We start from the raw sequence: 14879 nt of genomic DNA on the forward strand, positions 1-14879 counted from the left end.
TGCCGGATGCGGTTGTAAGGTGTCCCCTGTTCGCGTGAACGTCTCAGCTGTTGTCATGGATATGGTGATTGCGGCCATGCTATTTAGAGCAACACGATGAGGTGTGACAGGAAGGAGGGCATGCGACTATCAGTCAGTAGAGCGCACCGACAATGGAATGGTGTTCACGCTAGTTATACAGACTTACCTCCATAGTGGCCACTAGTGGTGCGTTTTCTAGCGAATTTGATGAATATTTAGAAATAGAAAGTTTGTATGTAATAGTTGTACAGACCAATGCCACTGTGGAGCAACTGAGAGTGATGATGACGTATGTACATGTGTGTAGAGGGCAACCGGTAGGGCAACGGACAACCGGTAGGGCAACGAAACTGATAGCACCTCGTGATGTAAGAGTGCAGTTTGAAATTGCGCAAATTGACCAGGTACATACGAAATGCGTTTGCAATTTCGCTACATCATTACCGTCACGTGTGCACACCTGTGCACGAATTGCGCAAGCGTGAATACAGGATCAATGTGTTGTGTTGTAATTTGCAAGGCCACTCTGAGGAGGGACAAACAACTTGACACATACGTTTTACCACGTACTTCAATCTTCAATAAACTAGAGGTCCACATCATGAGTGACATCATAGACTGTCATCAACATGCAGGCCCTAGAGAGTTCACCTTCAGTAGTAAATTTAAAGCCCAAGTGTTACACAATGATGACGACAATTTGTTTTTGTGACTACAATTTGTATGCTACTGACTTGCAAGGTTCTCAGGTCAAAATGATGCCATTGAAGTATTACAAATTGGTTATACAAATCTAGTTCACTATTGTTCTACTGCAATAAACAACCTCCACAGTATTATGTCCAGTTAACTCGTGCACGTTCATCAACCAAACAAAAAGCATGTCAACTTAAAGTAAATATAATTCAAAAATTATCCAATATTCTTCAAACGCTCACAGCTCTGTAGTAAAAGCATCCGGGCTGAGTGAAAATGAGAATCTGAAATGACTGTTAAATTCAGGCGTTTTGGATGTTGATAACCCACGTGAAGGCTGTTTTCTTCTCGGTGACTGTTGCCTTTGAATATTTGAAACAGATGGTGTCACATCTGCAGTCCAATCCAACGACCTTGACTTACACGAATTCAAGTGTTGTGGTACCGATAAGTGATTGGCATCGCTCGACTTTCTCCTTCCGCGTTGGCTGGAAGTTTGCAGTGCATAGTCGTGTTGTGATGTTAACACGTCATCAGAAGCACATCTGTGGAGATCAAATTGTACGAGGTGATCACCTAATTGTCCTCGTCTTTGCGGCTGAGGGGACTGGAAACGCTTTACGTCTACAGACAGTCCCTTAGTTGGAGTTGTCGCCCTTTGTTGTTTGGATGGCATAGCTGTTGGACTTGTGCCACGATTTGGTCTGTTTCGTGGAGGTTTGGCAGGAGGGCTGTGAGAGGATGGAGAAACAGGCTCGCTGGATATCATGTCTCTCCGTGCCATGGCTCTCTCAGCTCTACGTTCCAAAACAAAACGCGTGTTTCCATCGTATTCGGACCACTTGTCCATCATTTTAACTTCAAATGGTGAACGTTCATCGGCTATGGTTGCTAACCTTTGAATTTGACTACCGATACTCGGTCTGTTGCTAATCTTCTGACGACTCGCGGACTCACTCTGTCCTTGTCCACATCTGTTCAATCTCTGTACCTTCCTTGCATCCACTCCCGGATCCGATGTTGCCCTAGATGCCAGAATTTTATCACCAGCAGATTGGCTCACACTTGGTGTCTCAAATCTTGGAAAATCGTCACTGTCTAGGAAAACTTCAGATGATAAAGAGGACATAGACGATGGTGTCCTTGACTGTGCTCTGTCTATTCCTGAATCGCCAGAGGCCGGCGATGGGTGTTGTGGAGACGACAAAACGTTATCCATCGACCACGTTCTCTTCATAACAGGACCATACTTGGTGGGACCAGATGACTGCTTGATTTCTGGTGGTGGTAGAGGAGGCAGTTGGCAGTTGGGTGTGCTCTGAGCACGAACTCCTTTGCCAGTCATAAACGGACTCTTTCGTAGAGGCCTGCCGTTGTCCATGGGTGATAACGGCTGGAAAGAAAAGTTCCTTAGTAAAGAGCTGTCATTTACTGTGCTGTCTCCGTTATTGGACGTCATGGTAAACGAGCTGATGCTCGATGAAGGGCTCAGCACTGGCGATGTTGGAGACATCGGTGCTGGTATGAACGCTTGACGATACTGTCGACCAGGAGCAGGTAACGTTCTCCCCTTTGAGGGAACAACATCGCCCTTTTGCAGCTCACACTTCGGTTCTGACACACTAACTGATCTTTGCCCTTCACTAAGGTAACTATCTGGCTCTTCGTCTAAACTGTTAAAACGTTGTTGATATCGAGCTTCCCATATCTGCCATTCTTCCTCTTCTTTCTTTATTTTGCTTATTTTCTTTCGCATGTGGAGGAGCTGTTTCAGCAAGGCCTGATCTTCGACACGCATCTGTACCTGCAAGATAATTCCTTTATTTCAATGATTATATAACACAACTGAATGGCTCTGTTAAGTATATAGTCAGTTCTTGATGACATTATAATTGCCAAAAGAATAATAAAAAACAGTCATTCTCTAGCTAAGCCTGAGCTCCTAGATCACAGAAGCTCCAGACCTTCCTTGTCATCCATTATCACACACTGAATAAGTGGTAAGTACTACTCTCTTTCTCTGAAAATTACTAACTTTCCATGCAACGTGTTGGATCTCACTGTGACTGCAATTCGAGAGACTTCATTGGTAATCTACAACTTGCAGATGTGTTGTATCAGTGTGCTAGCTATTACATGTGGTATGTTGCCCCTTATATCAACTGTATTGTCTTCAACTGTTGTAGCAACTTCAGACACAACGATGCATAAAGCACAACGTGATGCCTTAGCCTATAACATTTGAGACCCATCCATAGTTCCATAGTCCAAACCACTAAAGCCTTAACCTATGACTTCATCTTGCCCTACGTACGGGTATTATAGTCTTACATCACCAGCTACTAGTCTTCAGAAAATCAAACAGACGAGGGCATAACTCCATAAACTTGAAGAAGCACCATAAAGGTAAACAAATTACTTAAACTGTCAGCAGACACTTGGCAAGTTAGACCTTCAATTGTTTGAGAGTTTCATTTGATAATTTAAGAAGAACAAGAGCACTACCATCGAAACGATTGAGGATACCTGAATAATTCTATAACTGCAAGGTTAGGGTTAGGGCTATGGACAAACAGACAGACAGACATTTTTATTTGTGTAGTTTTTAGAGTTATTTAGTTTAGATCATCACATAGATTGTAATAATACTGATTTATGACAATATATGTATTGGACAGACAGACAGATAAACAAACAGACAGACAAACAGACAGACAGCTGACAAACAGATAAACAAACAAACAGGGAGACAGACATGATGGACATACATACATACATACAGACAGACATTATGGACACACACAGAGACAGACAAACAAACAGATCAACAAAAAAACAGACAGAGAGACAGACATGATGGACACACAGACATGCAGCAAAGCTACTGTAGCAGACTGCCAATGATACCATGCGACTACATGATGACAACAGCAAGGTCACGATCAACAACGTTAATTAATATAAGCACCAGCTAAAGCACGTATCACAAAGCCACATACACACACTGACAGTGTACTGCAACTGCAAGCAGTTACCAGCATTTATACACTATGGGCATGCAACATCATGCACCACAAGTCTGAGGAAATCCATGTTGACAGTTTCCTACTCAAGCTACTACCTAAACCTAGAAGCACTACAGTGTGGGAGCCAAGTGGGAAACTACAGAGTCCATCGTTTACTCTATGCGCAAGCACACTGCACCAATATATTTGTACGCAATTTACCAACAAACACGTCAGGGGGTCGTTTAGCAAACCCTCCCCGCCTACGCCTCCAGTTCTGGATCTAAATGCGATAAGTCTTACAAGGAACAAGAAGCACGACGAGTGCAAACCTTGTAGAGCAACACACACACGAATTGCGTGCACAAAAGCAACAAAAACGACACACGCCATCTCACCATTTGATGTTTGAGCCAAGCAAACGCGTCGTTGATTGTCTGTCGTCTCTCCTCCATCGAGAGACCTTCCGTTTGCAGAACAGGAGCAGCGGCGAGATGATGTCTGATGCCGTGCGACACCGCCTTGCCTCCGTACATCGACTTAACAGGATCCTCGTGGAAGTATTCCGCGATTCTTTCTGCCACCTTCTGTTGCCGATTCATGCCGATACGAAGTCACGCACACGCCAGAGCATAAAGCGACTTGCACTTGAATATGGCAGCGTGCAATAGGCGCGATAGAGCTCTGAAAAAACGAGATAGGGAGACAGAAATGAAATGAGAGCGTGCCTCCACCTGTTACCGGTGGCGGGGTTTACAGGCGCTTCAACCAATGAGTGTTGAGCATGAGGCGGGGCTTGCGTTCTCCCGCGTGACCTTGCTATGATAAACATCGGCGTTCATACGATCCGATAAGCGCTAGGAGGGCACTGTCATATGGCGGCGTGTGATGTGGGATTTACAGATCTCAACACGGATCGTAGAGTTGACAGTGTCGCACTGGAAGGTCTCATGAGTCGCGGACGGCGAGCATCCGTCTTGTTGCGACAGAAAAATGGCGACAAAGAAGGCGTTGTTGCCGTTGCCAACGACCTAACATCTGTCTCGCTGGAGGAACGACGCGCTGATGTGGATAAGGCTCTAGTGTGGCTCAAACAGGAGATGGTGAGGAGAAGGAGAGAAGACTGTAGGGTAGCTGATTGGCTCACTTTTGTTTACATTGTTGGAATGATTGTCTGACTATAGTGTTACAATATGAGTCTCTGGATGAGGATGTTAGTGTTTTAGTCAATTTCTCTTGTAGATCGCAATGCGGCGACAAGATCAGGAGCTTGTCAAGCAGCTGATGGGCATACGTTCGATGATACAAAAACTGAAACGTCGACAGCAGGAGGATCCCTCTGACAGCTCGGAGAGTGAGGACGACGGATGTGTGGACGGTGCGTGCGTGACGAAGTTTGCAGAGACGAGACACCGGAAACTGTCGTCTGGTGGGTTGAACGGTCTGTCGACCATAAGTAGGATAAGAAAGTCACGGAGTTACAGTTGCACTACAGGGTCGGTATCGTCTTCCATTGATGAAGACGCATTTCAAGTCAGACTTGAGGATAAGAAGCCTCTTTAACAAGAGAATGGGAGACCATGAGTAGACAAGATTAGAAGCACTGGTGCTTAGAAGGACATTCCAGCCCGTAAGGAAGGAAAAACCAGTTGTTAGAAGCGGGACTTCTATAGGGAAATAGTTTATGTAACAAAAGTAACTTGATGTAAAGAGAACTATGTAACTCCCGTTTGTAGAGGCTATTCTGGAGGACAGATACAGAACAGCTGTTGGTACTAAATAGTTTCTATACAGACTGGCATGTAATCAAGAGTTTCAACTGATAACTTTCACTATATAGTATTGTGTCAGTGTGGGTACATGTATAGCTGTAGGGTTTGTGATATGTAGCCAGTAGTGTGTCCTGTCAGCACACAATGGTTTACATAATTTCCTTCAGCATAGATCATCAATGATGTAAGAACATGGTCCTGTCTTGTGGCCACTCATTGCATGTACAGATGGCAAACCAGAGAAAATGTTGCCATTCCACGTGAATGAGATGGTTTAGTGTTTAGTATCTATTGAACAAGTATAACTTGCATAACCAATGGCCATAATTTTTCTGTTTCCCACTAAATGCTTGACTTACTTGTGTCATATGGATCACTTATCCAGGAAAGACAAGATACCAATTAACATAACATGGGTAGTAGGTACAGTCATGAAGTCTGATGAATTATAGCCACTACTGCTAACACATTGACATTAATTAAATGGTAAAAAGAATTATAGGACAAATACAAATTATGTTGTAATTTTAAAATCAAATCATTTGTTATGTTAATGAGCCAAATTGACTCTCAGAGTCTACAGTAGCCTTCCTCATGGTTCTCATGGCTATAGATTATCACTCTCCCTTTGATTCTGAATTCTGAAACAGACTTTAAGCTAGATGGTAAAAGTCTCTCTAAGTGTGTACATGGATGGCACTGTCTCTTTTACAATTACAAACTGACTCATCCATTGACAGTAAAATTTCTCAATTTGACGCTATAATTTCTTCCACAGCAATCCTGTCACAAAAATTTACAGAAAACTTTTAGAGCATTAAATTTTAGATTAATGTGAAGAAAACCTCCAGCAAAAATTCCGTCAATGCTGCTGTACTTCAAAATTCACACACGTGCATGCATACAGGCACACACACACTTGGACCTACACACAGACAGACAGACAGACACACACACACACACACACACACACACACACACACACACACACACACACACACACACACACACAGACACCATTTCATTCAGACACAATACATGTGCACATATATGCATGCACACAGTCTGCACTCCTTCACACCTACATAGCGCCCAAGGCTTTACTCCCACATCATCCTATCTCCACATGCATGCCTCTTATCAGCACACAAGCCTGTGCACCCACCCACCAGTTGTGTCTTGGAGTCAGTGTCTGTGTTTATACTAATGTTTCTTCTTTAGAAGGCTCTCCACCACAGTATGCATAATTTATGAAAATGATAAATGAGGATGTAAATATCATGAGACTACAGTATACCACTCATGCACAATCTGCTGCTAAATACTAATGGGAAGAGAAGAAAGATTACCAACTTTAAGCATCTTTACCTACTTCAAAGATGGTCAAACAGTTTCAAAGTGGCTGACCTCTTTGGAAAACAGTGACTGGCCTAGCAACAAATTAATGAGAGGCACGTGTCCTTTAATGTGAGCTTGTATGCCATATTTCTTTCAATTACCAAGTTTCTTAGCCGTCTTGGGCAGTGCTAGGAGTATTTGATACTTCTGTTCTATATTTTCTACCCATTTGGTCATGGTCAGTTGCTATGAGTAATTGACGCTAAGTAAAAAGCCTCCCTGAAATAATTTTTAAAAATATAAAAATAAACGTCACCCTTGAGTAGACGCCGCACTGCAATTACCATGCTTGTGCAAATAGGAAGCATACTAGCTGACATTAGAACCGTCCACGCAGCTTTAGTTGGCTTTGAACTGGATTGTGATTATGCTATCTTTGTGTGCGATTGCCTTATGCATAACCATGTAAGAATATTTTAATTATTTTATTTAAACTACATAAGAACAATTTTTTCTGGATAACACTTAGACTTGCTGTTAGCCTGTCTCATGGTATGGCATCTCAACATGCTAATGCATGCCTACTAATAAATAAATGCCACATCTATTTAAGAGTACTATCAAAAATAAATGCTGCAGCCATAGCTACAGTAAGCATTGCTTGATGCAACTCTCCAGAAATAACAGCTTTTTTCAATTGACGTAAGTCTTCTGAGTAATGCCCAATAACCATGGAATTCTTATCTAAGCTACAGACTTCAGTATAGTTATTTATGATCAAGCTTTCAGTTACCAAGTAACTCATGTACTCAAACTACAGTATTTACATTTACACTTTGCACTAGACTACACATTCAATACTAAATCAAAGCATAAAACTCAAGAATAGAATAGACACGATATCTGCTTGACTATGGAGCGACAATGTCAGTTTTTGTCTTTTTAGCAGTCCATGCAACACGTGCAGCAAATGGTAATACACGATAACGGTTCTATATACATACAGTAATGCAGTCATCACCTGTACTGTCCTCTCATTCGGTTGTGGAACTTTGAAAACATTACACTGACCTAATGACCATGAAGACATCCATACAATGATCATGAATGTGACCACTTTAGATCAAGGGCAGCACCTGTATACCCGGCCACTCCCTACACCTACTACTATACTTCAAAGGCTTTAATTCAAATGAACTGAATACTGTTATGGAGCCTTCCATTTAGCTATAGTGAGATGACAGGATGTATACTTTGAGGCTTGTACAGTGTGTCTCAACAGCCATTGTAATTAACCTCTTTCACAGCCCCTCTTTGAGTGAGAACTTTGTCCCACTCTAGCCACCCTGTGCACATATTAAGAAGACCTTTTACAGCTATTGCAAGGGTGGAAAAAGCTCCTTTGGATAGGGGGGAATTTTTGTAACAGACTGCCGCCATTTTGATTTTAACTGACTCTGGTACATCCGTTTGTCATTGATTAGACTGTGCATGACAAAAGTAGCCAAAGCAGCATGCACACAAATGATTGGACAATGTGTGTCAAGCGAGTCAGCTGCAACACCATCCAATATTATTTCTACTTGCAATGTTATTTCTACATTGTACGCAACGCGGAAGAGGCTGACCACTTAAACTTTGCATGTGCAATAAGTCATTGATGACACCAACCTTAACACCCCAGATTCTGTCTCAAACCTGATGCAATTACATAGCGTCCGGTATATAGGAGGGATGATCGATGCCCCAACTCCAATATTGGAGGAGAGATTGCCCCCTCTTCTGCCGCCTCTGTATTGTATACTGAACTGTTATTCTAATCCATTTGCATGAAGTAGGCTTGAAAGACCAGCTGATACCATGCATTTGAACAAAATAAAAAATGAGCTCCAAAAACTTCGTATTCCAGCTACTATTTCATAATCAATTACTTTATATACTATAGTGAGTGGACAAGATTTTATGGCTAAAAATGTAATACGGCATTAAACCCTACTAAACTATAAAGCTTACCACCAAAGTCTATGTCATCCCGTTGGAAAGTTTAATAAAGTGGTCCATCCCAGGCCATCACAGCTCTTAGGGTCTAATACTCAGACCTGCCAACCTAGCGGTGTCAAAATGCGTGAGTTTGCAGGAAAAAATGCGGGAGAATGCGGAGTTTGAATTTTTGGACACGCCTACAATAGCATTAATATCAATAAATTTATATCGTAATAAGTGTTAAATAATATATATAATATCTAATCATGTCCGGTTGAAGTAGAAGCCATTAATTAATTTAATTATAGCGCAACAAAAGTATAACCGATTGATTAATGTGCCTAACTAGCGACACACAGCATCAACACCAATTACTAAACATAATAGTTAATTAAACACAGAACTTGTACTGTATGTACTACTGCCTGTTATAAAAATCTAAGAACAAAGTACATGCACATTTCTCGTGGCTAGTTGGGATGTTTTGAATTCTATTTTTTGTGGCCTTCTTCGATCAATTTTCCAGCAATACATATGGTAATCAGGTAGCCAGCCCCTCCCCTTTTCCACTTCTGACCGACTCCTCCTTCTATGTCGGTATTTTGACCCATTATGAAAGAGCCGGATAACGAGAGGGGCTGGCACATAGGAATTGATATCGGGATATCAAGTTGAAGTATGTACGTACATATGCATGTACTGAAACTGTAAGGAACAGTTACACAAAGCAGGCATACCCATCATTTTGGTCACACCCACCAATAGTCAGAATGCGGGAGATTTGATGCCAAATGCGGGTAGGAGGGAGAGTTGGCAGCTCTGAATACTGTATTACAATTTTTAGCCATAAAATATTGTCTACTCACTATAAGGGTGGTTTACAATTTTCGTCATTTTCACGAGCGTACAAAACGTACGATAAGAGGGCCGGGTAGGGGGTAGATCTTGCGTACGCTTTTAAAATAATGATTAGGCTATTGATTTATTTATCTTTTCTTTAATACCAAGCTATGCTTTATGCAATCGCGATGCCCTTCAAATGCTCGGGAGACGCGTTGCGCAGAACCCTTACTAGACGGTTACAGTGCGATCTTTGTTGTGGTCTGGAATCGCCCATGCGCATCCTGAATTAGTCCGGGTATTTAGTTTAGCGTGAGGTTGTAACTTATGTCTACATAATTATTGCCTGCGTAAACCAATCGTTGTACATACGAATCAGCACTGTCTACATCATCACTTTATGAACGTCTTTGTATTCAACAGCAAACATCGACGGAGGGAGGCAGTGCTTGTCGAACAGAAGAAGTGGACAGCAGCTGCAAAAGACAAGGCCAAGCTCTGCCTCACGTTCAGAGCAGAGAGGAAAAGGATGAAAAAGACGTAGAAAGGATTCGGGACGCTGCATTCAATGATTGGTTTTTGAAGAAGACGGTAAGATGTCACATTCTACGTAGTGTAATACTAGTGTCAGCACGAGATCAGAAAATCGTCGTTTTAAAATGGGAGGATGGAGGGAGCGTAGGATAATCCGGGGTATTTCCGCACACGGGACAATTCCGCGTACTTTTGAATTCAATTACTTCTGACAGAGACTGTTCTCTGTAGCGCACGTTACCGTCCAATACCGCACGTGCCGCACGTGTGTTTGTTACTAAAATGCACGTGCCTTATCACGAATTATACGGGCTTCATTATCGAAACCGCGCGGAACATTATGTCTGAGAAAACTTTTGTCCGTTGCCTAGAATAAGGCTGTTCGTTCCAATGCGTACGAGTTGCACAGTTGAGGATGCATCTGGAACGGGTGCATTGTTTCACTGTAAAACAGAAACGTTCACTTTCTCAGATTTTACAGGTACGTTTTTCTATGTTCAAAATCAATGAAGTTCCTTATTTAAACAACCATCTCCCTGAATGTGTGTGCATGAAATGTTTATTATATGTACATACATGCATATTCAATCAGTTATTACTTATTTATTTATTTATGTATTCATTTATTTATATATTTATATATCTATATATTTATTTATTTATTTATGTATTCATTTATTTATATATCTATATATTTATTTATTTATTTATGTACTAAAAGTACATTCTCAGTGACAATTAATAGCATTTAAGTAATAACAAAATAAAATACTCATGAGTATCTATATATAACTGCCAATTCCCACAAAGGTTATACTATCCATTACCTGTTTAGAGTTTCAATCATGGAAAGAAGGAATTGAGAAAGAAAACCAAACTTGGTTTGTCAAAGTCACAGGTGCAAAAAGGAAAAAAAACATGTACTTTACACACTTACTCCTGCAATAGAACTGGAGTATACAGCTGCCGAGGTTCTGGCAAATGCCAACTCAAGTCTCAAGGCACTTCCAAACTGGGCTTTCATTGCACTGCCCAGATTAGTGCATCTGTAGACAATGCAACTGGCCAAGTATCTGCTACATACTGGCCATGCCACTACAAACATAACAAGGATCTTGCACACCTAAGACTCCCAAAAACAGACCGCCAAATCATAGCTGGTCAGATCCAAACTGGAGTGGCATTCGACAGAATAATCAAAGACATTCGAGACACTGTCAGCAGCACTGACCAGGGATGCCTGTTTGAAAGAAAACATCTGATTGCTTGAAATACATCAGCAACATCCAACGTTCATTTGGACTGAGACGGTTTGAAAGGCACTCTGACAATGCAACGAGTCTAGCCATACTAATGAAAGACTCCAGTTGTCCAGATGAAAATGCATCAAGCTCCCTTTCATTCTGCAAGTTTCAGGGGCAGTCAGCTGGCAACAACCTCAAAGAAGACGACTTTCTCTTAGTCATTCAAACACCGTTACAAAAGGAGGTCCTGCAAGCATTTGCTGAAAAAAGAGTTGTTTGTATGGATGCCACTCATGGCACTAATGCATATAAATTTCCTCTAATCACCCTTCTAGTAATAGATGACTTCGGAGAAGGATTCCCTACTGCATGGTGTATTAGCAATCGCGAGGATGAAACTGGGATAACATGCTTTTTAAATGCCATTAGAGACAATTTAGAGAATCCCTGTTTAAACCACAGTATTTTATGTCTGATGATGCCAATCAATACTACAAACCATGGGTCAATAGCTTTGGGAATGAGCCAAAACAGCTGCTCTGCAATTGGCATCTAGACCGCTCTTGGAGAAGTCAGTTACGAAAGATAGGAGACAGCAACATTGAATCACAGGTGCATAAGCAGTTGAAAGTCCTAATGGAAGAGCCAGACAAGTTGACCTTTGAAAGACTCCTGGAAGGTAGCCTTTGTGAACTCAGGAAACTACCAAAGACTAGAGAGTTTGCCAAGTATTTTGAAAAGGCATACGTTGCCAGCAAAGAGCAATGGGCTTTATGTTTCTGTACAGGTAGTGGAATAAGCACAAATATGTTCGTGGAAGCATTTCATCGTGTGTTAAAATATGACTACTTGAAGGGCACAGTCAATAGACGCTTGGATACTCTTGTCTGCATTTTACTGAGAGTTGCAAAGGACAAGGCATTTGATCACAGCAGAATATCACTAAAGATGAAGCCGGTTGCTGGTTTGTCAAGTCAGAGAGAGGCAAGCTACATACAAAGTGAAACAAACTGTAGAATTAGTTACACCATGTTGCAATATTATGTGCAGTCAATGCCAGATATGCATACATCAAGTACTCTTGTACATGCATAGATTTCCGTTTTCATACAACTATCTGCAAACATATCCATTTGGTAGCAACATCTTTACAGTCTACATGGTTTAACGAAAGCCAAGACAATGCAACAGGTTGCAATAAGAGTGAAGCCCAATCACAAGACCAAAGCAAGACAGGAGCCAATGACAACACTGAGAATGTCTCTGATTCAGATGATATGCCAGATGTTGGTTGGGATGTTGTCGTAAGCAAGTTTGGTACCGGTAGGAAAGACATAGTGAGCATTCAACAGAAATTTCAAAGTCACTTACACCGTTTGAGTCTTCAAATATCCGAATGTCATAATGTAGATGCTATTCAACATGTTTGGACAAAATTACGTGAGGCAAGTGCAATTCTGTCAATGCAGGAATGTGCTATCAAAGCTGAAGATCCCCAAGAGAAAATACCAAGTAACAAGAAAGTAACAACACAACGTACAAAGCTAAAACCATCTATTCATCCAACCTCAAAGTTATGCAACTCCAGCAAGACTAAACACCCAATTCAATCTAGAGTTCGCATGACCAAACCAACTCCTGAAGAAACAAAGGATATCAAACAAAGCACTCTGCTATGCTCATGGCTGACAAAACGAGTAAAGATATCTTTAGAAGAACGAGGTATCTGTTCACACAGTTGACACTTTACTTACCTTGGAATACTAATACACGTAAATTTGCAATTAAGGCATCCTTATTATGTTTTGCAACAAATCTGCTCTTTCTGCACTTGAAAGAGACGGCCAGCTCATCAGCAAAAGTGACATAAATTCTGATAGCAATGAACTACCTGACGAAATCATAGACACTGACTTGAAGAAAGGCAAACTGCAAAACTACTTTACACCAGAGGCATGGAATTACCTCTTGCACAAAGGTATAATGACTCACTAAACATATATAGAATAATGTTGCATCCTATTTATTGCACATTGCAGTTCAAGACATAGAAAGGGAGTGGGAGTGTGGAAACTGTGAAGTGAAAACTACAAAATCAAATACGGTTCTATGTGAAGGCTCATGTTCAAAGTGGTTCCATTGGTATGTGAGTGATGGCCATTTGTAATCTGAACACTACAGTATATATATGTACATGTATTTATATTATATAGGGATTGTGTTGGTATTCAGTCTGCGCCTCCTACAAGTTGGCAATGCAGTACATGCCTTCTAAGCAAAGTGCCAATGAAATGTAATTGTAAAACTGAATCTCAAGATGTTCAAATCCAGGCATATAAAACAGTTCAATTCTTGAAAAAAGCATCTACATTGTCACTAGCTTTAAGTAAGTTGTCAAGTGCTCATAAACCGTTCCTGTTCAAATTAAGTTTCTTTGATTGTAATCAGACAATATGACAAGAACGGTGAAAGACATCAGCAGACATATGACAGCATGATCCAGGTGACTCACAGAGAGCTCTCCTTTCTCTATATGAGTGCATGAACAAATTTGAAATTGTTTGCTGCAGGGTTGATTTTAGGGGGTATTGAACAAAAATCTGCTTCCATGCCCAGGAACTGTAGTACGTATTCTGCAGTCAGCCATTACTATGCCCACGACCTCAACAACACAACAAACTTACACTGTTAATATTAAACCGATTCCTGCTAGCAGAAAGAAAAAAGAAGAGACAAAGTCGTAGGAGATGGCAATTGCCTTTTCAGAGCTCTTTCAAAGCAGCTGTTTGGATCAGATGACACACACAAAGACATAGAATGTACCTCAGCCAAGTGATCAACCTCAACAGTCAAGTTTATTCAACATACTTTATACCTTGCAGACAGACAAAACGTTTGAAGAACTTAAGCAAAATATACAGGTTCCTGGCACATGGGGCACTCAGCTTGAGCTACAAGCAGTCAGTGACTGCTTCCAATTGCCAGTGTATGTTTACTCACCACATCCCGGGAGTGGTATCTACAGATGGCTCATCTTCCGACCTAGGATCAAATTGCTTCATGTGCCAAGTAAAGTCGTGTTACCTAAACCCTCTCTTCCATACACTGAAATTGACATCCAACTGGCACATACCGGGTGTCACTATGACAGTGTCACCAGTTCTGTGGCACTTGATCAGAAATTAAACTGTCCTCATCTTCCAGATCTAGATGAAGCATTTGAGACTAGAATAATAAGCAGTGACAGTGACAGCGACTCAGAAGAACTTTAAGCAGTTTGTTGCGATTACAAGTATTTTGCTTTGTCTGAAATTACTTAACAAATTATTTTGCTGCCGTAATCAATGGCAACTTCATTGGGTAAATTTACCAAATCCCCACATCATTGTAACACTACTTCCATAGCTCTGTTTCTTAGCTTTGTTTCTTTCTTTTATCAACAGCAA

The 14879-nt window shown here is 41.2% G+C and overlaps 4 protein-coding genes and 1 long non-coding RNA gene across 6 annotated transcripts in view; 3 read left to right on the forward strand and 2 right to left on the reverse strand.

The window, feature by feature from the left end:
* The window catches only part of LOC134183724 (uncharacterized), a 1441-nt gene extending 1051 nt beyond the window's left edge, over positions 1–390 (reverse strand). Inside the window, exon 1 of the mRNA XM_062651320.1 lies at positions 1–390. This exon is cut by the window's left edge and continues 422 nt beyond it. The gene's annotated coding sequence lies outside the window, so the exon portion shown is untranslated.
* Positions 391–720: 330 nt separating this feature from the next.
* LOC134183245 (zinc finger CCCH domain-containing protein 18-like) lies at positions 721–4437 on the reverse strand. The gene is made up of 2 exons (XM_062650735.1): positions 4121–4437; positions 721–2521 (listed from the first exon to the last, which is right to left on the reverse strand). Exons 1-2 carry the CDS (start codon positions 4322–4324, stop codon positions 956–958), a joined length of 1770 nt encoding a protein of 589 aa, XP_062506719.1. The 5' UTR covers positions 4325–4437; the 3' UTR covers positions 721–955.
* Positions 4438–4558: 121 nt separating this feature from the next.
* Positions 4559–5559, forward strand: LOC134183486 (uncharacterized). 2 transcript variants are annotated; one of them, XM_062651034.1, is made up of 2 exons: positions 4559–4852; positions 4965–5559. In XM_062651034.1, the coding sequence occupies exons 1-2, from the start codon at positions 4598–4600 to the stop codon at positions 5283–5285; spliced, it is 576 nt and encodes a 191-aa protein (XP_062507018.1). In that variant the 5' UTR covers positions 4559–4597; the 3' UTR covers positions 5286–5559. The 2 variants fall into 2 exon arrangements, with proteins under 2 accessions (XP_062507018.1, XP_062507020.1); XM_062651036.1 differs by having other exon boundaries at positions 4559–4825.
* Positions 5560–11542: 5983 nt separating this feature from the next.
* Positions 11543–13386, forward strand: LOC134183604 (uncharacterized). The gene is made up of 3 exons (XM_062651189.1): positions 11543–11894; positions 11990–13155; positions 13223–13386. Exons 1-2 carry the CDS (start codon positions 11543–11545, stop codon positions 12526–12528), a joined length of 891 nt encoding a protein of 296 aa, XP_062507173.1. The 3' UTR covers positions 12529–13155; positions 13223–13386.
* Positions 13387–13412: 26 nt separating this feature from the next.
* LOC134183327 (uncharacterized) lies at positions 13413–14874 on the forward strand. The gene is made up of 4 exons (XR_009970477.1): positions 13413–13575; positions 13647–13819; positions 13882–13936; positions 14004–14874. It is a non-coding gene; the product is annotated as an uncharacterized LOC134183327 (long non-coding RNA).
* The last annotated feature ends 5 nt before the right edge of the window (positions 14875–14879 follow it).

Source organism: Corticium candelabrum, chromosome 8, assembly GCF_963422355.1.
Source record: "Corticium candelabrum chromosome 8, ooCorCand1.1, whole genome shotgun sequence".
Lineage (NCBI taxonomy): Eukaryota > Metazoa > Porifera > Homoscleromorpha > Homosclerophorida > Plakinidae > Corticium > Corticium candelabrum.